At 38.9% G+C, this 26,956-nt stretch overlaps 2 protein-coding genes across 3 annotated transcripts; one reads left to right on the forward strand and one right to left on the reverse strand.

Moving 5' to 3' along the window:
- The first annotated feature begins 1,316 nt into the window (after window positions 1-1,316).
- On the forward strand, window positions 1,317-2,909 carry LOC140824187 (uncharacterized). The gene is made up of 3 exons (XM_073185810.1): window positions 1,317-1,533; window positions 1,598-1,778; window positions 2,650-2,909. The coding sequence occupies exons 1-3, from the start codon at window positions 1,506-1,508 to the stop codon at window positions 2,696-2,698; spliced, it is 258 nt and encodes an 85-aa protein (XP_073041911.1). The 5' UTR covers window positions 1,317-1,505; the 3' UTR covers window positions 2,699-2,909.
- Window positions 2,910-3,835: 926 nt separating this feature from the next.
- LOC140824261 (uncharacterized) lies at window positions 3,836-5,275 on the reverse strand. Of its 2 annotated transcripts, none has more exons than XM_073185919.1 (3): window positions 4,961-5,275; window positions 4,774-4,854; window positions 3,836-4,367 (listed from the first exon to the last, which is right to left on the reverse strand). In XM_073185919.1, the coding sequence occupies exons 1-3, from the start codon at window positions 5,172-5,174 to the stop codon at window positions 4,354-4,356; spliced, it is 309 nt and encodes a 102-aa protein (XP_073042020.1). In that variant the 5' UTR covers window positions 5,175-5,275; the 3' UTR covers window positions 3,836-4,353. The 2 variants fall into 2 exon arrangements, with proteins under 2 accessions (XP_073042020.1, XP_073041982.1); XM_073185881.1 differs by having other exon boundaries at window positions 3,836-4,384.
- Window positions 5,276-26,956: the final 21,681 nt, after the last annotated feature.

A 26,956-nucleotide genomic window follows, 5' to 3' on the forward strand; every position in this document is an offset into this window, starting at 1 on the left:
TAATTGATAGATATAGTTTTGTTGATTATTTAGATTAAATATGCTAACACACCTAATCTATCGCTACTTATGTACCAATCGTACATAACAATTACGAATCACTGAATTCATGGATAGCAGTACAAAATCATACATCAAATTGAATTGTCAGATTAATCGACATATAACTTTCATAGAATTAAATCAAAATCAACAAATACTTGAACAAACAAAAATATTAAAATAAAGTGTAAACATCACGATTATAAAATTGAAATATTAGAAATATATCTTGAATCAGAAGTAAAAAAAACTTAGCCTAGAGTTGTGAAAAGAAGATGAAAATCTTGCGTCTTTCACTTTTTTCTTTCACGTGAAGTTGGTGTGGAGTGGAGAGAAGTTTAAAGAAAAACCCATTATTTATATAAAAACCTAGTGCTGATAGGTAAGATAGGTATATCAATAAGGAAGATGGAATTTTTATGAAATAAAATTCTATCAAATATTTCATTATCACAATAATATATAAATATCTTCAAAATTCTTCAATAATTCAAATACCACAATTATGTCTCATAAAACATGATATCATCATCAAAATTTTCGCCCATTCCATGTAGTCATGGTCATGCCTTGTTTCAAAACTTCTTTTGTTTTGGTCATTCCTTCAAAATTACATCATGACAATTTCAAATGTGAAAAAAAAAACACATTTTAACCCAAATTTGTTCTAAGACCATAAAATTTTATCCTACAACAAAATAACACAAAAGTATATTAGTTAAGCATATCATACGCAGGAATAATGAAAATTTTGATAACAAAATACGGATTATTACGAGGTTATCACAGGGACGTGATGGCTACATAAATTCAGGTTAGTTGGGATTCAGTCATTAGATACTTGCTACCAAAAGACACGGGTCTTAGGACAGATCGAAAGACCTCGTAGGAAAGTCCACCACTTTTCATTTGGGAACTCCGAGTGGTGTTTTGGCGGATCAAACAACTCTCTCTATAAATGTAATCATCTGGAATCGAATATTTACCTTTTGGGTCATAGTGCCAAAAATGGGAATCCCTATTCTCATATTGAAAAGTACGTGTTAGTTTATATTACACTGATAATGTTTCTCTCTATATTTCAATATCATTAGATTATATAGGTCTCTCATATTTATATGGAATTTGATATATATGTTGATGATTCATAAAATGATAATTCGCCTAACATAGAAAAAACAATGAAAAAAAGATCTTTAAAATTTTACTTGCAACATGGGGATTGAAATTAGCTCGATATCCCAAGAACCCTATCTTATTAGGGAGCTCACATGCGATTCCTGGTCCCGCGGTACCAGTGGTGCTCCAATTTTAGATTTCAGACTCCGTATCCAATTTGTCTTCAAATAATCTGATACATTTTCCGTCGCTCAATACCCATTTTGAATTTAGGGTTCCATTTTATTCCATCCATCCATCTTCTTCTTCTTCTTCGAATCAGGGCAAGGAGAAGGTGAAATCAAATGAGTTACCAGCAAGGAAACTACCAAGGTATCATTTCCTTTTTTGAAAAAAAAAAGTAAAAAAAAATCGATTCTAATGTTTGTTCGATCAGGGTATGGGACAATCTATCCTCCGCCTCCGGCTTACCCTTGTGCTCCTCCTCAACCGCCGCCGCCCCCATATGGCTACCCTTATCCCGGTTATCAAGGATATCCTCCACCACCGCAGTATTCCCACTGCGATCATCACGATCACGATGGCGGTTCTGGTTGTACCTCCTTTTTACAAGGCTGGTATGTTCCTAATCTTCATTTTACAGAAATCTTCAATTGATTATACCAGAGTTTTTTAATATGTCTGAGAAGTTTAGTTAGCGTTTTTCTTTTCCAATTTAGTGACTACAAATTTGAATCTCGATCCATGACAAATTGTTAGGATGTCTGTTTTGCTCAAAATTTACTCTCTGATTTGAGCATCTGAACGGTAATGTATTCTTCAAGCTCAGGTCGTATTATGAAACAACCTGTAGCTACAGCAGCCCGTTTTCTTACTTATTGGCTTACAGAGTTGTACTCGACCTTAATTCAGGAGCCTAGCTTCAAATGTCCATCTATGAATTGCTAGACACAGATCTCATCCTTTGGTATAGAGTACGAGTCTCGGATGCATAAGCCCTAAGATTGAAACTATCAAGCTAAAGAGACACACGAGCCTTTGTCTGTCTACGAGTGAAGAAAATGCTGACTTGACCCCCTTGTCAAAGACTCAGGAAAGGAAACAAACTGAGAAATTTTTGAAGTTTATTGTCACATGCAAAGTTTCAACTATCGCGTATTTCTTAAATGCTATAAAGAATACCTGATTTTGCTGGTGGTGGAGTAAAATGGTTTGATGTGTTATGTTACGAACCAATGTAGAGTCCATCGACTGAGTAGGATAAAGATAGGAGTTATCTTAGAGTAAGACAGGAATACGAGTTGGAACTTTATCATCATCTTATTTCATAACTTTACTCAGTCTACCTATGAAGGTAAATTCTATTTGGTCACTGTGATCTCTTTTTCCTTGTATAACTTTACTCTGCAGACCAACATACGAGGTCTCCGTAGTTTTTGTTTTTAAGAAATCGTCCATGTGAGAAATATTTTTTGTTTGCCTGTGCAGTTTAGCTGCCCTTTGTTGCTGTTGTGTATTAGAGGAATGCTGCTTCTGAGGGAACAAGGCAGGCATCATCGTTCCAGCTCATGGAAATACCGTTCTTTTCATGATAATGTATTCTTATAACTATGTGTTATTCTATTTTTGAGTTCTTTAAAGTGAAATTGGAGTGGATTTATTATGGTTGCCTTCGTAACTGTCCGGACTGATGAAATGTACACGCATGAGATGATACTTTGTGGAAATATGGTGGTTGTCTTCTTTTATTCTTTTAAGAAAAAAGGGTTCCGTTAAGTTATAACCAAATCAATATACACATAATCGAAGAAGAACGGTATCAAATCCTTAAATTTCATCTATCTCGAGAAATAGTCCAACACATGCACCACATGAATAGCTGAACGTGTAAAGCCACACACCAGAGAGGTTTTTTGTATTATGGTTTTGTTACCAACTTTTGAACTGTCAAGAGTTTTTTGCTTTCTTGTTGCAGCCAAGAAAAAAGTCAGAATAGTTTTTCAGGAAAAAAAATCGAAATAAAAAATTTTGCATTAGAGCAGGCGATGAGTGCATCGGAGAGATCATTATAGCAACAACGTTTATTTCATTGTGTTATATCTACAATCACATTTTCCCAACTCTAACATCGTCAATATGTTCGCCTTCATTCAGTCTTGGCATCTTCACAGCCAGACTCATGCATGCCCTAAAGGCCCTAAAGGTCATTTCACAGGAAGACATGCAAGGATCACATTGATTCATACTCTTTGCGTGTGCCGCCCCACCAAAGGACTTTCCCTAATTTCAAACCTAATCAGTTTCTTGTACCCATTCCGAAGAAACAAGAAAGGAACACATCTCATCCCGGACTACATAAATAACTGAAAAACGATAACATGCATACCTATAATATGTGAATAAGCCTAAAGCCTAGGGTTAAGGAGCAACGAGAAGTTGAAATAAGGGTAATATTCTAGAAATGCTTTCACATCCCAAAAGCATCCAATAAATACGGTACAAACTATGAAATAACAATATAAATAAATATTCATTAGTGCACCAGCATTTAGGGTTCGGCGTGATTTCTGGGACTGTAAAAAATATGATTCTTAGTCAATTTAAGCAGACCAATAAGTAATGAGCTTTGCTTGGAAATTTTTATCGAACAAAGGTTGAAAAAGGAGCAGTTAAAGATAAAAACAAATGTATACCATTAGAATGCCAATAACGACGAATTGTAAAAGAAAATGTGAGATTGCTTATATGGTTTACAACCTTTCAACAAGAGTGGGAATCATGCTTTGACTGTTTGACAACACGACAATCGGATGGCTGAGCAACAGTTCCGGATTAAAAATCATACAAAACTTCAACACACTCTCCACCAGCTTTCCTATCATACAGAGAAATATATGAATGCATATAAGAGAAGATACCATGAGCAATTACACTAGATAACCGATAACGATTGTCTTTTTGCAGACCAGACCACCATATAAATGCTCCTAAAATCCCCGTCACTTTAATATGGAGTAATTGAAATAACAGATAGTGTTTAAGCTTGATTCCTTGAGGTGACAACGCCTAGTCACTCACTCAGAACAGGTTTAAAGGGACCAAATTTCAATGTTTGTTGAATGAGTAGAAACCATCTCTTTCCCAAACTAAATGTCTCCAGAGGGCAGTATAGCTTCTATACGGAGGCAATTTTTAATTAGGGAACGCTGTCACAAAGAAAAATCTGTAAGGAAATACACAACATTGACGATAAGTAAGCATCCTATGCAGCAATCTAATGACAAGAACCTCTTGCACATAAAATGGATGCATTATAATAATACACTGCAATGACATGGAGAAATGCCTAAACAAGCCAGCTTATAGCATTTTGTTGCAAACATTCAAACACAATGGAGTAGACGCGGGAAATTAAGATCCTTGTAAATCAGATCAAAATGAAGTAGTCTGCTAGAACCTAAATATCAGATTTGCGACAAGCACCAAAAACTAGATCGCCTTTTTCTATTCAGCTAGATAAAGAGAAAGAAATAACTATGGCTACAATAATCTTTATTTGATCTTCAGAAAGTAATAATGAATAATCGGCAAACATATCATAAGCTGGGTTACCACAAAACGGCTTAAACTGTATCCTTATTGTCGCAATTGCTGGAAATGCGGAGGCCGGCTTGAGCTGTACGATTCCGAGTCCTGGATGGCAGAATGTTGTCCAAATCAATCTCGGCGAGGAGATCATCCTCCAAATCTGAGTCTGAATCATCACTAGAATCGGAATCCACGAGAATTTTCCCCTTACCTTTCTCATTTATCACAATTTCCTTCCCCTTGGGATCAACAGTTTCCGCTTCCTCATCATCCTCATCACCGTCGTAGTCCTCATCGTCTTCTGATTCCGCCTTTGTTCCATTGTTTTCTGGGGAGATATCGAGTTTTTGCTTTTTGTTGGAATCCTCTCTTTTCTTCTCTCCAATTTCAACTTCGTCGGGCTCGGGCAGTTTGGGGTCTGCCATGGAGAGAGGGGAGAGAGCGACAGGGAGCACAACTTGTGATTGGGGGCTCAGGGGATTAGGGTTTAGCGACACCACAATCCCAAACGACCAAAAAATAAGAATAAAAAAAAAATGACCCAATAATTTTTTAAACAAAAATTTTAAATTCTCACCAATCCATAAATTCAGATAATCCAGAGCCCATCGATTTCACATATACATTCAAAATATTATATCCTAACATTTCACATATACATTCAAAATATTATATCCTAACATTTCTGAGACTAGCACCATGGCAGCATACCACATGATATATTTTCACAAAGACAAAAATTTGTGTGAGACAGTCTCGCGAATCATATTTTGTGAGACGGATCTTTATTTGGATAATCCATGAAAAAGTATTGGTTTTTATGCTAAGAGTATTACTTTTTATGGTGAATATGGGTAGGGTTGACCCGTCTCACAGATTAAGATCCGTGAGACGGTCTCACATGAGACATATTCTTTCACAAAAACTCTCGTGATCTCGTTTCTTGATTATATGGCTCATAATTTTTTTTATGTAAAACATTTTACTTTTCAATATAAATATGAATTTAATAAATTTGTTTCGTTTCACAAAAAACTTAGTCTTAAATTGTCCATTCACCTAATCACTCATTCATTACCCCGTCTGCTTCGTTGCTCTCACTCCCACAAAGCGCCCACCGCATGAATGGGCTTTGCACAAACGTCACCACGCTAAATGTGGAACCATCTCAGACCTTTCCAACTTTTATATATTTATTCATTTTTATTTTAATTATTTTAATGTCATTGTTATAGAAATCACTCTTGGCCTCAAATTTAATTGCATAACATTCGAGTCGCACTTAAAAGAACATGTATCATATATTTTTTACATATCCATTTGTGAGCGTGTTTTGTTTTGCACGAAGATTAAAAAAACTTTCATAAATTTTGAGGTATATAACCATGTTTTTAAGACATCTAATCCATTCTTTTTTTTGATGATGCTAGTTCGAATGGCTCTATGGGATGTCGTCCAGATAGATTGGGTAAGCTGGGTAGAAAATGTACCGAGCATAGATAAGTATAATTTCCTTGTGAATGCAAATGTGTGAGTAAGAGGAACTCAGGTAGAGTAATCTGCACACTTAAAAACAAGAGACGTTAATAAATGAAGTGCTATATGGGAATATGTAACAAGTTCTTGTGAAAAATGAGATTGTTTCACCCTGTCCGTGCAGGCAGTGCCTGTACGGGCAATGAACGTGAGTGATCCGGGCCCACCTCCCTGTAAAAAAAAAAATTTGACTCGAAAAAATCCGAGCCATTGGATCGACCCCTGCGGGCACTGCGAGCAGGGGTAGGGTCGAGTTAACCTGAAAAATGAGTGTGTACTTGATCCAAATGAATTAGTAAACCTGAGTATTCATAGAGAGAATGATAAAGATGATCTTGTTCGCAGTGCTCGATCACTGTTCATGAACGATGATTTAACAGTGATTTGCCCATGCCTTGCCCACTGTTAGTGCCATGCTCAAGATGAAGAGGTATGATGATCCCAACTACCTTAGGTCTTGTCATAGGCATTGATCATCATGGTAATGATTTGGAAAACATTGTAGCCCATACATGTGGATTCGATGCTCATTTCTTCGTGGTCGGTCCAAATAGGATGAACCATGTATGGTTTATCCCTGATGGTGATCGAGTAAGGTAAACCTAAAGCCGAGTGGCCTGGAAACATGGAGAGAGACAATAACCCTCTCTCAATATTCTTGGGCCAAAGGGAGTGGAATCCACAGTTGGTCAATACGAGGTAAGGGTAACAATCTTTGGGGAAAGCTTTATTCAGGTTCTTGAAGTCTACACACATTCTCTACCTGCCAGTGGCTTTTGGGACTTAATGACATTTGAGAGCCAGGTAGGAAGGTGTACATCTCGGATTTGTCCTCCCGATAAGACAAAAATTCGACCTGAGCTACCAGCTCTAGATCCCAGGCTATTTTGGATGTCCTCCCGAGTTTCTCACGAACTATCTCCACTTTTTTTTGCTCTTCATCCATCACCATCTGCACTTCCTCAACCGAGCAGATCTCCTGTGACACCCTAAAAACAAAGGTGCATAAATGCATTTTTATTAGTATAAATTTTACTATTTTCACTTTTAAAATTTTATCACATTATTTTTCAGTACAAATTTTATTTGTACAAAATATCTAGAAATACATTAAAATACATCACAATACACTTAAAAATTCATCAAGCACTATGAGTTTCCATTCCAAAATCAAATACCCAAAATATAACAAAATATAATAAAATATTATAATTAAGCTCAACATATATGTTAAGTAATTAAGTACAATAATTATTAAGTTCAATGTAAGATAAATTATAATTATGTTCAATACAAGAATATAATAATATTATGTTTGGATAAACATGAGATTTTTTCTATTTAATAAATAAATAAATAAATAAAAATAATATAAAAAAATTAATAATAATTAAATAAATAGATAAGTATGACTCTTAGGCTATATATACTGCACTCAACCGAAAGAAAATCAAGAAAGAGAGAGAGCCGAGAAGAAGGAAAGAAAGGAAGAGGGAAGGAGAAGAAAGGGGAAAAAAGAGAAGAAAAATCCATACCTCTTTCCAAAAAATCTCGATAAATCACCAACTATTCACCTCATATCGTAAAGCAATATAGCATTGGAGGTGACGTAAAAAGATCGAGCAAAAACAAGAAAAATCAAACAAAGACATTCCGAGAAACGATATCGGAATTACATTCCAAGCAAGGTAATATACGCTTATTTTTCTTATAGCTACATACCAAACTAGAGGTCGGCTTGAACATAAAAGTTGTACCTCTTGTTGCATAGATGAGGTACATACCGCCCGCCGTCCCAAAATATTGTCGGAACTAGCATTTTTGGAATGTCGAGTATCTTAGTTAACCATACGACGATATTTAATTCTGATATTGATCGGGTAGAAATTTGAAAATACTTTCAACGTAAGAATTCAAGATCATAAAAAGTCACATATGCTGAAAAAAACCGGCCGCGCGTGGCCGCCGGAAGGTTACTCACGCACCGCACCGGTACGCACGCGCCGCCGTATCGGCGTTTTTTGGGCAGCCGAACATTCTTGGTGATATTTCCGACATTTTGGCCAACTTACGTAATGTTTGGAGATATATTCTAATTAATGTGAATTTTGAAAACTTAAGTAAGATCAACCGGGTTAAATTTTGAATAAAAAATAATCTGGAAATGATCAGCTAGTTACTTAAAAACTCTAACATATACATATCATTCATAATATATTTTTAGGACATGCTCCAGCAACTCGGATTATTAATCAAGCCTAAACTGTAAGTTATCAGGTGAGGAAATTACTATTCATTCTTCTATTAAAGCCTTTGGCATTTGGCCTGAAAATTTTCAATAGCATTTATTTAATGATCAAATATCATCCACAGTTCATTTCAATTACTGATATATTTTCTTGCATATTTATGAATGGATTGATACACCATTATTGAATGGATTCATGGACAACGGATTTCGGTCCGGAAATTGAGTTCACTGGACAACGTGGCTTCGGCCCGGAAAATGAGTCCAATGAACAACGGGTCAAAAGTCCCAGGTATATGGTTCATCTGAACAATGCGCACCAAATATTTCGGTCCGGAGAATGATTCACCCGGCTCGTAAAAAGTGCTCAATTAGAGCCACCAATGTTAATTTATGGAATTTTCATTTATCTATTATTTCATTGCATATCATTCATAATATCTAAATTGTTATGCCTATTATTTCATGCATAAATATGATGAAGTGTTATTTAAAAGCCATATACTAATTTAAATTCACTAAGTCCTCAAAGACTTAACCCTCTGTTTCTTTTCGTCTTTTGTAATTTCCAGACATAGGAACCCCCGAATTGGAACAAGAGGAAAATAACTGAAGCTGAAATAAGAGCATTTGAAAGTTGGGATGATCTGTTTATAAATGAATGTTAAAACTTCCGATGTAACATAATTGTACATATGAATGTTAAACTTCCGCTGTAAAATAATTGTACATATTTGAAATAAAAATGTAAATATTTGTAGATAATATTTAAATTACTATGGATTTTGTGACTCATTTACCTCGTTCGCCCAAGGGCTGTGATGCTATTTGGGTTATTATTGATCGGCTATCGAAATCTGCACATTTTATTCCGTATGAACGAACTTATCCTTATAAGAGAATGACCCGTTTATACATCGAGAATATTGTGAGACTGCACGGTGTGCCAGTCTCAATTGTATTAGATCGTGATCCCAGGTTTGCTTCTAAATTCTGGGGTAGTTTTCAAGAAGATATGGGTACGCGTTTGGATACGAGTACTGCTTATCATCCTCAAACTGATAGCCAGACTGATCGTACGATTCAAACTTTGGAGGATATGTTGCGTGCGATTGTGATGGATTTCAGAATGGGATGGCAAGATGCCTTGCCATTGGTAGAATTTTGTTATAATAATAGCTTTCAAACGAGTATTGGTATGGTATCGTTTGAAGCTCTATATGGGAGACGATGTAGATCACCGTTATTCTGGGATGAGATTTGTAATGACCCGTTCCAGAATCATCTACTAAACAAGAATTAAGCATGCAATTAACTTAATTAATAACAATCAGAGATAATGGCGGAAAAGGTCAACAAATGATAGATATACAACCCAATCGAAAATCCAGAACAACTCAAACTAAAATGAAAGTATGCGGTACAACCATATCGAAACAAAGCAGTACTGAAGAAATAACTCAACCGGCTACTCCACGTCCTCCTCATCCTCCTCCTGAGCCATCCAACCTAAGGCCTGCCCCGTGGGAATAGGGTGTCCAAGATAAACAAAACCGAGGACGTGAGCGATAAGAACGCTCAGTACAAAAGCATGAGTATACAAGCCTATATGAAATGCACATGCTATGATATGATACCAGGGTAGTCAAGAAACAGGAGTCACAAAAGATCTCAATATGCTCAGTCTAGAGGCGCCAAGTGGATAGTGCCGCGCGGTACTCCTCTGGGTCACTGCATCCACTACAAGATCAGACGTGGACCTAAAATGTCCCGGATCACCGAAGCCCTCCGGACCCGTCGGCCACTGTGTACTCTCGGTGTCCATGCGTCCACAAGACAGGGCTGAGCGGCCCCACAAGATATAGCTTATCTCGATAGAGATACAGCTCAACAATAAAGGCTATCTCGAAAGAGATACGGCTCAAGATGAAATGTAACATGCAGTAATAAACGTGACATAATAGCATGCATCATATGACATATATCAATGCAGCAAATAATCATGCAACACATATAAGAATGTATACTCGACCAGAATATCTCGGATAGTACTTTCGTACCTCAAACCAGTAGATCCTAGCAATCAGCCCTAGACTCAAGCCTGCGTCCGTAGTCAGCCCACTGATGCCGCTAGCTCCCAACTAGAGCACAGTTCCGTTACAAAACCAGTAGCTCCCCGCTAGTGCCTGAACCTCGGGAAAAGACTAGAAACCCATCAGAAACGACTAAAACGCTCTGGAACACTCGGAATTGGCGAGTAAAAAGTGAAGCCTCGCGCCTCTATTTATAGTCAACGATCGGAAGATCCGATCCACTTCGAAGATCCGATCCGGTACACTTCGGACCTTCCGAACCTTGATCGGACGATCCGAACCCTGCATGTCTTCCACGGATCCAGCCACCTGTCTCGGACGATCCGAACCCTGATCGGACGATCCGAACCCTGCATGTCTTCCACGGGTCCAGCCACCTGGCTCGGACGATCCGAACTCTGATCGGACGATCCGAACCCTCCGAAATATAATTAATCCAATAATTAACTCAAATTAGGCATCGGGATACTACATTCTCCCCCCCTAAAAAGGATTTCGTCCGCGAAATCGTGTCTGAAGAATGACAATTCTGAATAACAATACATTTAACTTAAGAATGAATTACAACCGAAAGTACAACTGAAATTACAATCATAACTAAAATACTACAACTAGAACAACTCTGGATGCTCTGACCGCATACGACTCTCTAGTTCCCAAGTAGCTTCTTCAGTGCCTCTGCGCTGCCACTGAATTAAGACAAGAGGAATGATCTTATTCCGCAACACCTTGTCTTTGCGATCTAGAATCCGAACTGGTCGTTCCACGTAAGACAAATCCGAATCAAGTTGAACTTCAGAGGGATGTAAGATGTGAGACTCATCTGCTATATATCGTCTCAACAAAGATACGTGGAACACATCATGAATACTTGATAGGTACGGCGGCAATGCAAGTCTGTCAGCCAAATCTCCCACGCTTTCCAATATTTCAAATGGACCAATAAATCTCGGAGACAGCTTACCCTTGAGACCAAATCTCAAAATCCTGCGAAAAGGCGAAACTCGGAGAAACACTTTCTCACCTGGCTGAAATTGAAGAGGTCGACGCTTGGTATTCGCATAACTCGCTTGTCGATCCTGAGCAGTCTTAATCCGCTTCTTGATTACTGCAACCTTATCAATAGCCTGCTGGACTAACTCCGGTCCCTCAACATGTCGTTCCCCAATTTCGTCCCAGAATAATGGAGTACGACAACGTCGCCCATACAACGCCTCAAATGGTGCCATACCAATACTACGATGATAGCTGTTGTTGTACGCGAACTCAATCAAAGGCAAATGATCCTGCCAAGCGGTTCCGAAATCCATAACACAAGCTCGCAACATATCCTCAAGTGTACGGATAGTCCTCTCTGTCTGACCGTCGGTCTCTGGATGATAAGCCGTACTCAAACTTAGTGAAGTACCCAATGCTGACTGGAAACTACCCCAAAATCGTGAGGTAAAACGAGGATCTCTGTCACTAACAATACTGACTGGCACTCCATGCAAACGTAAAATCTCTTGAATATACAATCGAGCCATACGATCGAAAGTGAAATCACGGTTATATGGCAGAAAATGAGCAGACTTGGTGAGTCGATCCACCACTACCTAAATAGCATCACTGTTCCTCGAAGACAATGGCAAGTGAGTAATGAAGTCCATCGCGATATGCTCCCACTTCCATTCAGGAATAGGTAAGTTCAACAATAATCCTCCCGGTCGACGGTGCTCTGCCTTAACCTGCTGACAAACTAGACACTTGGAGACAAACTGATAAATGCTGCGCTTCATCCCTTTCCACCAAAATCGTGTCCTCAAATCTTTATACATCTTGTTGCTTCCCGGATGAACACTCAACTTGCTTCGATGAGCCTGAGACAAGATCTCTTCCCTCAAAGTATCATCCTCTGGTACTACAACCCGATTAGACAAACACAGAAGACCATTAGACTGATAATGGAAATTACTATCTCCACCAACCAACCGAGCTAATCTCTGAGTCTTGAGATCAGACATCTGAGCATCTCGAATCCGAGTGAACAAAGTTGGCTCAGATAAAATGGTAGCAACACGAATGCTCTCCATACCTTTCCGATGTTTGAACTTAAACCCCAACGAACAACAATCCTGGACAGTACTAGACATAGCACTGGTCTGAAGTGCAGAGGCTCTCACCTTGCGACTAAGAGCATCGGCTGTGAGATTCGCAGAACCTGGATGGTACTTGATCACACAATCATAATCTTTAAGTAGATCCATCCAACGACGTTGTCTCATGTTCAACTCAGCCTGAGTGAACAGATACTTCAGACTCTTATGATCAGTAAAGATTTCAAACTGAACACCGTACAAATAATGACGCCAGATCTTTAGCGCAAACACAATAGCAGCTAATTCTAGATCATGAATAGGGTACTTCTCCTCGTGAGATTTTAACTGTCTGGAAGCATAAGCGATCACATGACCATTCTGCGTCAACACACACCCTAAGCCTTGAAAAGAGGCATCGGTGTAAACACTGAAACCTATCAGATCCTGACGGTAACGCCAAAACAGGTGCAGAAGTCAGAAGTCGACGAAGCTCTCTGAAACTATCTTCGCACTCAGATGACCACTCAAATGGAACATCTTTCCGAGTAAGTTGCGTCAATGGTCTAGCTACCTGAGAGAAATTCACGATGAAGCGACGATAATACCCTGCCAGACCTAGAAAACTACGGATCTCAGCCACTGTCGTCGGACGTGACCAATTCAGCACTGCTTCAATCTTGCTAGGATCCACAGAAACTCCTTCCTTGAAATCACATGTCCAAGGAATACTACACGATTAATCCAGAACTCGCACTTACTCAGCTTAGCATACAATTGCTTCTCGCGAAGAATCTGCAACACCATCCTCAAGTGATGGATATGCTCTTCCACACTGTGAGAATAAATCAAGATATCGTCGATGAAAACCACAACAAACTGATCTAGAAAATCCCGAAAGACTCGGTTCATCAGATCCATGAACACCGCTGGCGCATTTGTCAATCCGAATGGCATAACTAGAAACTCGTAATGCCCATATCGAGTACGAAATGCAGTCTTGGAAATATCATCATCTCTGACTCTCATCTGATGATAACCCGATCGCAAGTCAATCTTGGAGTAAACTGAGGTACCCTGAAGCTGATCGAACAAGTCATCAATACGAGGTAATGGATACTTGTTTTTGATCGTCACACGATTCAGCTGGCGATAATCAATACACAATCGCATCGATCCATCTTTTTCTTGACAAACAAGACTGGAGCTCCCCAAGGTGAAACACTCGGGCGAATATAACCTTTATCAAGAAGATCCTGCAATTGCTGCTTCAATTCTCTCATCTCTGACGGAGCAAGACGATAGGGGGCACGAGAAATCGGTGTAGTCCCTGGCATTAACTCGATGCCGAATTCCACCTCTCTAATCGGAGGAAAACCAGGAATCTCATCTGGGAAAACATCAGGAAACTCACAAACCACTGGAATATCATCTATACCAACACTACCTGTGGACGAATCAATCGCATAGATGAGGTAGCCTTCCCCGCCCGACTCTAAAGCACGACAGGCTTTCAGAGCAGATATCACTGGCATCGGAGGTCGCGCTCCCTCACCATAGAAAAACCAACTAGAGCTCTCAGTCGTACGAAACTGAACAAGCTTCTGGTAGCAATCCACAGTAGCTCGGTAGGTAGTCAATAGGTCTATACCCAAAATACAATCAAAATCTTCCATCTCTAGGATTATAAGATTCGCAGTCAATTCGTTACCCTCAAAATCTAAGGGACAACCCATCACTAGACGCTTTGCTAACACCGAATGACCCATCGGAGTAAAAATGGAAAGAATGACGTCTAGAGAAACATACGGTAACTTATGACGCTTAACAAATCGTGCAGAAATGAATGAATGTGATGCTCCGGTATCAATAAGAACAAAAGCAGGAATACCGCATAAACAAAAAGTACCTGCTATGACTCTCCCTGACTCATCTGCAGCCTGATCCTGGTTCAACGCAAATACCTGACCTTGGGCACGAGGTCGAAGGTTTGAACTACCCATTGCCTGACCCTGCATCCTCTGCTGAACAGTCGTCTGAGATCCGGAACCAGATCCTGCTCCACCTCGCAACTGAGGACAATTCTTCTTAAGATGACCCATCTCTCCGCACTGAAAACAAGCTCCCGCGGCTGATCGGCACTGCTCCGATGGATGGTTCTTCCCACAATGCACACAAGAAACCTTCTTCTTACCAAAGCGAAAAACACCGCTAGACCGAGATCCAGATCCAGAAGAAGAAGAACCTGACTTCTTGAAAGACTGAGATCGAGGGCTCAAAGTATTCGGAGGTCTAGAAGAAAGAATAGACCTACCACGCTGGAGACTGATCTCTGCTTGGCGACACCGGTTCACTAATCCATCATAAGAAGTAGGATTATCGCAAACAGTGACTCGATCAAAGATCTCTTGGTTAAGACCCTGAAGGAAATGGTCATACTTGGCCTCAGAACTGCCACTAATATGAGGAGCAAAGGGTAACAACTCGAAGAACTTCTGCTGATATGCATCAACAGACATACTACCCTGCTTAAGATTCAGAAGTTCAATCGTCTTTGCCTGGCGAAGGGCTGGAGGAAAATATAGCTGCATGAAAGCTGCACGGGAATCGGCCCAAGTCACCCTACCCTGAGACTGGACTATCGGCGCAGAAGTCGATCGCCACCACTTGCGCGCACGGCCCTCGAGAATAAAACTAAGGGTCTCCATCTGCTGCTCTTCGGTGCACTGGAATGCACGGAAACAACTCTCCATGCGCTCTAACCAATCCTCAGCAACATCGGGAGTCTCACCACCAACTAAAGGCTTAGGCCCCATCTGAATGAAACGGTGCATCTCAAAACGCCTAGGGCCATCACGACGATGGCGATGTTCACGATGACGCCTACGATCGTCCTGGTCACCCCAACGACCTACACTCCCCTGACTACTCTCATCACCAAAGTGGTCAGCCATCGCTACAAGATAGAATGGGGAAAATGGTAAAATGGTCAACGAAATCCCAAAACAGAATCTATATCCCAAAATCATAAGCATGCTCTGATACCATAAATGTAGTGACCCGTTCCAGAATCATCTACTAAACAAGAATTAAGCATGCAATTAACTTAATTAATAACAATCAGAGATAATGGCGGAAAAGGTCAACAAATGATAGATATACAACCCAATCGAAAATGCCAGAACAACTCAAACTAAAATGAAAGTATGCGGTACAACCATATCGAAACAAAGCAGTACTGAAGAAATAACTCAACCGGCTACTCTACGTCCTCCTCATCCTCCTCCTGAGCCATCAACCTGAGGCCTGCCCCGTGGGAATGGGGTGTCCAAGATAAACAAACGAGACGTGAGCGATAAGAACGCTCAGTACAAAAGCATGAGTATACAAGCCTATATGAAATGCACATGCTATGATATGATACCAGGGTAGTCAAGAAACAGGAGTCACAAAAGATCTCAATATGCTCAGTCTAGAGGCGCCAAGTGGATAGTGCCGCGCGGTACTCCTCTGGGTCACTGCATCCACTACAAGATCAGACGTGGACCTAAAATGTCCCGGATCACCGAAGCCCTCCGGACCCGTCGGCCACTGTGTACTCTCGGTGTCCATGCGTCCACAAGACAGGGCTGAGCGGCCCCACAAGATATAGCTTATCTCGAAAGAGATACAGCTCAACACTAAAGGCTATCTCGAAAGAGATACGGCTCAAGATGAAATGTAACATGCAGTAATAAACGTGACATAATAGCATGCATCATATGACATATATCAATGCAGCAAATAATCATGCAACACATATAAGAATGTATACTCGACCAGGATATCTCGGATAGTACTTTCGTACCTCAAACCAGTAGATCCTAGCAATCAGCCCTAGACTCAAGCCTGCGTCCGTAGTCAGCCCACTGATGCCGCTAGCTCCCAACTAGAGCACAGTTCCGTTACAAAACCAGTAGCTCCCCGCTAGTGCCTGAACCTCGGGAAAAGACTAGAAACCCATCAGAAACGACTAAAACGCTCTGGAACACTCGGAATTGGCGAGTAAAAAGTGAAGCCTCGCGCCTCTACTTATAGTCAACGATCGGAAGATCCGATCCACTTCGGAAGATCCGATCCGGTACACTTCGGACCTTCCGAACCTGATCGGACGATCCGAACCCTGCATGTCTTCCACGGGTCCAGCCACCTGTCTCGGACGATCCGAACCCTGATCGGACGATCCGAACCCTGCATGTCTTCCACGGGTCCAGCCACCTGGCTCGGACGATCCGAACTCTGATCGGACGATCCGAACCCTCCGAAATATAATTAATCCAATAATTAACTCAAATTAGGCATCGGGATACTACAAGATTGGTGAGAGACAATTGACTGGACCTGGAATGATACATGAAATGAATGATAAGGTTCAGTTGATTCGAAAACGGATGAAAGCTGCTCAGGATCGTCAAACGAGTTATGCGAATAAACGAAGACGACCCTTGGAATTCCAGAAAGGTGACAAAGTGTTTTTTTAAAATATCTCCCTTTAGAGGCAATGTCCGATTTGGCATTCGAGGGAAATTATCTCCTCGATATGTTGGTCCATATGAGATTCTTGATCGAGTTGGCGATCTTGCTTATCGATGGGCATTACCACCAGCTCTATTTGCTATTCACGATGTGTTTCATGTTTCTATGTTGAGGAAATATGAGCCAGATCCATCACATGTACTTGCACCTGACGAGGTTGAACTTGATCCTTCTCTTTCCTATGTTGAACAACATGTTCGCATTATGGATCGAAAGGAAAAGACATTGCGTAATAAATCGATTCTGCTAGTTCGAGTACAATGGACACAACATGGTGTGGAGGAGTCAACGTGGGAGTTGGAAAGCAAAATGCGAGATGCATATCCGTATTTATTTGATTCTATTCCACCTGTTACATTGTATTCAATGTATACTGATCCGTTTACTAAATTTAGTTTTGATATGTACTATAAATAATGACATATATATGTTTGCCAATGTTGTGTATATAGAGATGTTTGAGATTTCGAGGGCGAAAAATTTTAAGTGGCGGAGAAATGTAAGGACCGTGTATCGCATTATCGTAAATCCTATGTGATTATCGATCATTCATGAATTTGATAAGCGATTATGTATTTGAGGTAAATCTTGACACTGAAAATGATAAAATAAGTATGAATATGAATTGACGTTGTAAGAGCTCGATTGGAAAAGCCGGACGCCAATATAATACCAAAACCAATGTTTTGGACAGAAAGTGTGGCGCCCGGGCGGTAGATAATGACCGCCCGAGCGCCAGGGTATATGAAATTGTTCTTGGACAGAACATGCCGCGCCCGAGCGGTAATTTGTGACCGCCCGAGCGCGATACAAAAATAACTCGGGGGCAGAATATCTCGCGCTCGGACGCGAGAATTCTACCGCCCGAATGCCGAAGCGGTGGTGATAAGAATGAGTTTTCTTCTTCTTTTCTTTCATTCTGACAGTAGGTTCGAGAGAGAGAAACAAGAGAATTCGATTTATTCCGTCTAAATCGACTTCCAACGTTGTCTAAACGCGAAACAAATTATATATTCGGAATCTTCGCGTCGAGAACTTTCTATTGATGTAAATTTCTTCCAGTTCCAGCAGCTCTAAATATGAAAGTGCTGGAATAGCCTGTATTTGAAGTCAAAATTCCTATATGTATTAGAATAACCGACAAGAAACTCGTATTCGAAGTCGGAATTGAATTATGTACTGATTTGGATTTGATATGAATTTTTGAAGTTTCAAATGATATTTGAAACTCATATTAATGATTTTGGATTATGCTATTGATTAGAATGAGTATGTTATTGATGTAGATAAAGTATTATACCGATATCTTCAGGCTACATCAACTGGAAACGAAGAATTGGGGTATGTTGCGACCGGGTAACATACGACAGCTATCTGTATTATATGATATATGTTGGATTGGTTTGATTGATTGAAATGAGAATACATGTCTATATGCCTTATTTGTTGCGTTTATGTGGCATACATGACATTGTGATTTGAATATCGATGTATAAAATAATTTTTTTGTTAACACACATCGTTTAATGCATACATCGATACATGACATGCACGTTGAGCTATGATCCTTGGATACCCTGATATGAGTTGATTGGATTCTGGAGTTTGTGAATACAATGCTATGTTTGGTATTACATGACCCTTAAAACATAGACATTTGTGGCCCCGACGATTGATTTGAGATTTGGGATTTGATGGCGCTTCGTCGACGCTATCATACGAGTATCCCTTATTGAGGCCGGTGTGCCAGCTCGAGCATTGATTTATAACGATTCGTTTGATTCTAAAATGTGCTCAGTGGGATGGGTATATTACCTGATACCTCCACGACACGCATGCATTGCATACCATATATCATTGTTTAGATACTTGTGGTATATATGTTGGTTGTTCCATACGGAGCTTTGCTCACCCCCAAGGGGGGCTGTAACGAACCGTACTTTTACTACTTTTCAAAATTTGCGGAAAAATTAAAAATTTTCTTAAACATAAAATTCATACAGTCGTTACTTATCATTCAACATAATAATATTTAAAATCAACATCCCATACTCAAATTTTCCAACAAAGTACTTATTCCAAATTATCTCACAACCAACATAAAAACATAATATTTTTAAAGTTTTCATAAAACATAAACATAGTGGTACTCGGGTTTAGCCTTCCGCTCAGTTCAAGCCTGCCCCTTGGTCGCCACCTCCTGTCTCCTCATCAACATACTCACCTGCATCGATCAAGTCTAGTGAGTCTAAAGACTCAACACGTATAAACTGGGAATAACGAGTACTACATAATATAATCGCATACAACTTCAAAATAGATCGTACATACTTCAAACTTGAACTTTACATAATAAACTTAAACTTTCATAAACTTGCTCTTTACATAAACTTTGAACATATTTGCATACATAATATGACGTGCCATCATTAAACTTTTCTTTAACATGCTTTCATACTTCAACATACTTAACTTCATCATTTTGTGTAGAGGATGTTTCAAAGCAAGTGACCCATAACATAATAAATATCTGATCAGACAAACCACAGTACTGGGCTGACAGGGACGTATCCACTGCCACATACATGAGATCCCTGTTCATAATTTAACAGTCCAGTTGATCCACGTTCATAATTTAACGCTTCACAACCACGATCTAACCCGTTCATAATTTAACGGGCGGATTGGTCCCCGTTCATAATTTAACGCTTTCCAATCCTAACTTCAAACCCGTTCATAATTTAACGGGGTGGAGAGGTCCTCGGCCACGTTCACCGACTTCCAACCCATTCACTTTTGGTCACAAGACATTTAGCATACCTCAAAAACTTCAAATATTTTCTTTGCACGTCATACATACTTACTTTGCATTGAGGGATTCGTTGGATGTCAATCGGGTTGTTGCTGCAACATACTAATATGAATACATAAACTTAACTTGTACAACTTAAACGTAAATGTCATGCTTAATCCCAAGCTAAATAAATTCTTAGAACATTTTATAATTTCCCATGACATAACTCTGTAAAACATCATATTAAACCATGGTATAAAACCTCAAATCAAACCTTAAATAATAAAAGAATATACCTAAAATCTGAAGGTACACGGACCCCGTCCCTAGGTATCATGGTCCGTGTCCGTGCGCTTAAAAATTGTTGTGATGAAATAAGAAGGCACGGACACCGTGCCTACCTCCGTGTCCGGGTCCGTGTCCGTGTCCGCTCTGTTCGACGAATTATTTTATGAAAATTTTGCGACATGTCTATTCTCCCAATTAACACATAAGGCATAAAGATTCATCACTATGAGACCATTCTAGGACACCATAACAATGAACTAAACTTTTATAATCACCCTACAATTCATACGACCCAAAATATTGTCATTTATATTAAAGTTTATTTCTTACGACATCTTAATAATTCAAGCTCTTAACGACATGAATCAAAACCTCAAAAATACTCTAAACATCATAACTAACTTTCTTATATGCAGCAACGATCACCCATCGATCCCCAACAAAGCCTGCAACATAAAAACTTCAAGAACACATTAAAATTCATAACTTTCTTGAAACACGATTTGAGCAGTCATACGAAAAACATCATAACTCACTCGTTTTAATCCAAATAACTCGAATTTTATATCAAATCGAACGTATCAAAAAGATCTACGTTTTTGTAGTTGAAAGTTTTATCAAAATATGTACCGAAAAATTGCAGTTTTCGAAAGAACATCAAAACAGGAATTTTCGGATCTAATTTGAGCAGTCATACTAAAAACACCATAACTCACTCGTTTTTTATCCTAATAACTCGAATTGTATATCAAATCGAACGTATCAAAAAGATCTACGTTTTTATAGTTGAAATTTGTCTCAAAATATTTACAGAAAAATCGCAGTTTTCGAAAGAACATCAAAACAGGAATTTTAGGATCTAATTTGAGCCGTCATACTAAAAACACCATAACTCACTCGGTTTTAATCCAAATAAATCGAATTTTATACCAAATCGAACGTATCAAAAAGATCTACGTTTTTGTAGTTGAAAGTTTTCTCAAAATATGTACAGAAAAATCGCAGTTTTCGAAAGACCGTCATAACACGAAATTTCAACTCCAAAAATACTTCCAAATACATTCGGTAGATTTTCTGCTCAAACTTCTACATCATACATACATTTTTATGCTTAAAAACAACTTAATACATAATATGACATGATCGATGCAGCAAGAACAGATTATACGTGCCTTTTGATATTTAAAAATACCGAAACGACGATACCGAAGCGGAGATGATACGGGAGACGATCCGAGACGAACTTGGCTCAATTTCTTCAAAGAAAACTTACTAAATATATGCTGGAAATTTTTAGAGGAGATGTGCTCGTTGAATGAAAAAAAAAAAGAAGGAAGAAAATTAAATAAATAAATTGAGAGAGGAGTGTTTTAAAAACACAACCTTCTCTTTAGTCAAAAAGTTTAATAGCATGTTTTGTTTTGTGTTTTGTGTTGTGTGTGTGTACGTGTATATGTGTGTGTAAATGTGTGAGTGTGTGTGTGAGTCAAAGTGTGTGTGCTTGTGTGTTGATATATATATATGTATATATATATATATACCTACATATATATAAACAATTGTAACATATGTATTTAATATACTAAAAATCTATTTAAAAATATTTAACATACTAATTTAAAATAAATCTCATATTAACCCCATTATAAATTTTAAATTTAAATAAGATGCACAAATACTACAACTCTAAAATTTTAAAATCAATTAATCATTTAAATAATTAAGCTCTTAAATTACTAAAATTAATTAAATTATTTAAAATACTCCATCCTTATCTTAAATAAAATACTGCATTAAAATTTACTAAAAAAAATCGTCCATATCTCCTTTCCTCGATCTCGCCTCGAATAATCGCCTGAAACATAAAACTCTAGAAAACATTTTAACATACATTAAAGAGTGAGCCTCATGTGAGACCGTCTCACGGGTCATAATCCGTGAGACGGGTCAACCCTACTCATATTCACAATAAAAAGTAATACTCTTAGCATAAAAAGTAATACTTTTTCATGGGTGATCCAAATAAAAGATCCGTCTCACAAATACGACCCGTGAGACCGTCTCACACAAGTTTTTGCCTACATTAAATAAACATAAATAATTAAAATAATAAATTTCATAAATTAAATATATGCATGGATTTTACGTATACTGATTTTGGGCTTTACAGGGGCTGTTCTTGTCTTTGTGTGTGGACAATGGCAGGTACTCCATGATATCAGGAGGCCGGAGAGGGTACTTCTGGAGGGAGTCACAGTTGAGTTGAGGTTTATGTCTTGTTCCCAGTATATATATATATATATATATATATATATATATATATATATATATATATATATATATATATATATATATATATATATATATATATATCTATATACCAGGGCATGTCCCGAGGATATGAGTTGTTTGTATATGATTGGTTTTGATTATGTGTTGGCGAGTTTTATGTTATGGGATTTAATACTATTTTTAATATTCAAATTATAGAAGAAATATTTTGAGCTCATTGTAAAGCAAATTTAAACTCGTTTTCCGCTGTAATTAATTAACCATAATCAGATTGCATTATAATAACGATTAGGAGCTAAGGGCCCCACTTAAACAATATATAAACGAACTTTATCATTGTAAGAATGAACATTGAGTTTTAATATATTTTGTGAGTTTTTCTCTCAATTTCGAAGCTTGGCTTTGTATACATCTTTGTGTGTTTCTCAAATCAAACTTAGCAAAGCTTAACACTTTGTGGCGTTTTTCGATTGTTCTTCACTCAGGTTGTCAAAGACGAATTCTTTTTGAATGTTCGTTTGAGATCGATTGTTATCTTCGCTAACTTTTTTTGCTAAGTTCTTCGTAATTTAGATGTGAGTATTATAACAATTACTTGTTTCAAAAAAATCAGGACAACACAACGTTCTTTGTTTCATTGAATCAAGAGCGTAACTTTGTTTTCGAGTGCATTTGGTTTTCCTGATTGAAGAATCGCATCAGGTTGACAGCAGGATGTGATGCGACAGCATAGAAAACACCAGCTACATAACCACCAGCAAAACTCACTCCAAGCTACAGCGGCTTGCTGATGTCGTCTTGGCGTGGGAATGGCATGCTCGTAAATGAACTCCACTATGGTCTCAAAAGATGCAAACTTCATCATAGTATCTACGAAAGAAACCAACCATTCATGAGCACTTCATCCTTTCTTGTCACCCACCGCACAAACAAAAAAATCGAATTCATTAAGATTTTTTTTAAAAAAAAGACACAATATATTGGTGCGGCACTGCAGCCCATAAGAGAACATACACACATTATCTTTAGACAAATGAAATTTACAGATACAACAGTTTATGAATCACTAGCAAAATTCAGCTAACAATTAAACATAATCTTAAATCCAGTAACATAACGCTGACGACTGAGAGCAGAACCAAACACCTAGAAAACCCATATTCAGGCTCGAAACAACGCACGCCATATAAACCTCGAATAAACAAGAAAATGGATAGAAATTTGTTCATAAATCAGGATCAAGGGAGAAATGATAGCTAAACAAATAGAGTGAAACAACAGATCTAACAAGAGAGAAAAATGTAAAAGGTTGAGAAAAGAACAAATCTGGACCTGAATATTACACGATTTTGAGTGGAGTGACAGTCATGCGATTGATACCGCAACTGAGTATTCGACAAGCGATACAGGTGACATTGAACCGAGGAGAATACAACTGTATCTTTCCTAGCTCGGCGGGAGCTGAAGTGACGAAGTTGTTGGAAGGGGAGGGGTTAGGCATTAGTGTTTTGGAGGATTGACTATGTCGATTAGACTGGGTCAACAGAAAGAGATCATAAGAGGCCGAGCAAGTAAGTGGTCAGGCAAGTAAGTGCCCGGGACATCATTTACCCAGGCAGCCAAAGGCCCGAGCTCTCGGGCGAACTCCCGGCTGATGACTCACTACCCGAGATGTTTTGATAACAATGCCGCACTCGAGTTTGAGAGCAAATGATATCTTATCTCGATAAGTGTTCCTGACTGAATCGTACTGATTTGACGTGATGGAAAAGGTACAACGGCATGACAGGAAGTCAATGTCAAATGGCTATAAGTAGTAAGTAGGTACTAGGCCATCATTATCTTTATTCCTATAAAAAGCAGGTTTGATTTGCATTAAAGAGATATTTTTGCATCAGTAGCATTTTTTCTCTCTAAAGCTACACTGGTTTTTCTCGTTTTTTCACCTGCTAACTTAAGCATCGGAGTGGCCACGCTGGATACTCCTCAGATGCCCATTCACTTGTTTATCTACTTGTTTCCAGGATATCACCAGAACCTTGCTTGAGACCTACACTCTTGGTTGGATACAAGCATCTTGTTGTGCTCTTTTTCCTCGTGAACTTTCTATCAGATCTGGTAGATTTCCTGACCCAACTCACCCTATTCACTCGGATCACATCAATCATCATAACACTCATGTTCTTATGTAGGGTCTCCGCATGATGGTAGAATCTTATGTGAATGCCGCTTACCTGGTTAAACAGGAAGTAGACCGGGCCCAGGTAGCCATGGAGCAATACACCAAGATGAAGAATGAACTCGAACTATCCTGTCAGTAGCACGATAAGGTTATGGACGAGCTAAGGACTACCTTTGAGGTGACCTTCCAACAATTGGCAGTGGCTCAGGCTGATCTCGAATAGGCCCAGGCTGAAGCACAAGACTCTTGTCTGCTTAAACCAGCTTTGAATACTTCCGATATCAATTTGAGGAGGCCGGTCTCATCCCGACAGATAGGGAGGACTTCCTCACCTTTGATAATTCATTGGTTCTCTCACAAACGAGGTTGCTTGAAGAAACAGGTGAGAAGGAAACCGAAGAGGACAGAGTAGAAAATATAGAGAAAGTAGTTTGGGTTTATTTTGTTTTATCTGACCCTGATCCCTGCTTTGTACTATCTTATTTATTAATGACATTGTCTTTTATCTTCAACTTGTCTTCCCTTCTTGTTATTAATCCAACCAATGGAGTCAAGCATTCTCTTAATAATAATAAATAAATAAAACATTCTAAGTGTTACCTTTGAGGTGGGTCATTTTAGGTGGGTCATTTTAATCCTCACACCAACCTCTGTACTACCTTATTAATAAACTACAAACCAATAACTATAAAAATTGTAAATAATTTTTAAGTATTGGAAAGTGCCTGAGCTATCCCAGATTGTTCTGAACAATTGGCCATAGAAGTAGTATGTCTAGTGTAGATAGATAGAATCACAAGGATGCGGGATTAGATAATGAATAGGGGCTTCATGCATCCCGTATTTAGATAATATGTTAGGGCCTCCTACCTCCTGGGCTTAGATAACATGTCGGGGCCTCATACCTCCCCGTGTCAGGGCCTTATGCCTCACAGACTTAGATAATGTGACGGGGCCTCTTGCCTTCCAGGCTTAAGATAACAACTAACACATATAATGAAATGAAGAAATAAACTTCATTAATAATCAAGTAACGAGTACAACTTATGAATAATATTTCTTCAATTGAAAAGCATTTCAAGGTCTTTTGAGAGATCGGTCATGGCTGCCTTCCAGATACAAGATTCGCGAGCTAATTTTCCGGATCACTTTGTAAGTTTCTTCTCACCTGGCTTCTAATTTTCCCAAAGTTCTTGTCAACCTAACTTTCTTTAGGATGAGATAACCAACCTGAAAATCCCAAGGACGAACTCATTTGTTATAGGCTCGCATGACTTGGCTCTGATAGGCTTTCGTTCGACTGAGAACCCTTTCCCTTATCTCTTCAACGATATCTGATTCCTAAGAGCGGGCTCATTATTTCCTTTCGGATAAGCTTCTACCCAGGCTTAAGTTTGCCCTATCTCGACTTGTATTAGTGTCTCGATCTGTATACCAAGCTGAAAGGTGTTTCCCTGTAGCAGATCGAGGAGTAGATCAATAAACTCATAGAACACATGGTAACTCTTCAACCCAATCCTTTCCGACCCCATGTAATATGGCTTTTAGGGCCTGAATGATGGAGCGAATTGTGACCTCGGTTTGCCCATTAGATTGTAAATAGGCCATCAAGGTAAAAGATTGTGCCATATTCATTTCTCCACAAAAAGCTGTTACCCTGCTTCCCCGAAATTGCCAACCATTATCAGATATCAGTTTCTTTGGTAACCCAAACAAGCATACTGTGTTCCTCCACAAAAAATTCAACACATTTTCCTTTTTAATTCTAGCCAAAGGCTCAGACTCTACTCTCTTAGAGAAATAATCCACAACTACCAACAAAACTTTCTTCTGAGCTCGGGTTATAGGGAAGGGCCCCACAATATCTAGACCTCGTTGATAAAAAAAAGGCAAGATATTCGGAATGGCTTCATCAATGAGATCGGGCTATGGTGAAAATTTCCATGTCACTGGCACCCTTCGCACGATCAGACCACTCTGACAAAATTTAGATTCGTAGTTGGCTAAAAAAATCGAGCAAACATTGATATCTGGGCTAGAATCAATGTCTAACATGGTTTCCACAATACCCTTCATGGATCTCATTAAGTATGTACTCGACCTCTTCTCCGGACACGCACTTGA

Source organism: Primulina eburnea, chromosome 1 (assembly GCF_022965805.1).
Source record: "Primulina eburnea isolate SZY01 chromosome 1, ASM2296580v1, whole genome shotgun sequence".
NCBI classification, from domain to species: domain Eukaryota; kingdom Viridiplantae; phylum Streptophyta; class Magnoliopsida; order Lamiales; family Gesneriaceae; genus Primulina; species Primulina eburnea.

Excerpts from the sequence above, each read along its gene's own strand:
- LOC140824187 (XM_073185810.1), top strand. The coding sequence starts at position 1,506 with ATGAGTTACCAGCAAGGAAACTACCAAG. Across the intron at positions 1,534-1,597 it reads CCAGCAAGGAAACTACCAAG|GGTATGGGACAATCTATCCT; the intron begins GTATCATTTCCT and ends TTGTTCGATCAG. Across the intron at positions 1,779-2,649 it reads ACCTCCTTTTTACAAGGCTG|TTTAGCTGCCCTTTGTTGCT; the intron begins GTATGTTCCTAA and ends TTGCCTGTGCAG.
- LOC140824261 (XM_073185919.1), bottom strand. The coding sequence starts at position 5,174 with ATGGCAGACCCCAAACTGCCCGAGCCCGACGAAGTTGAAATTGGAGAG. Across the intron at positions 4,855-4,960 it reads AATTGTGATAAATGAGAAAG|GACTCGGAATCGTACAGCTC; the intron begins GTAAGGGGAAAA and ends TCTGCCATCCAG.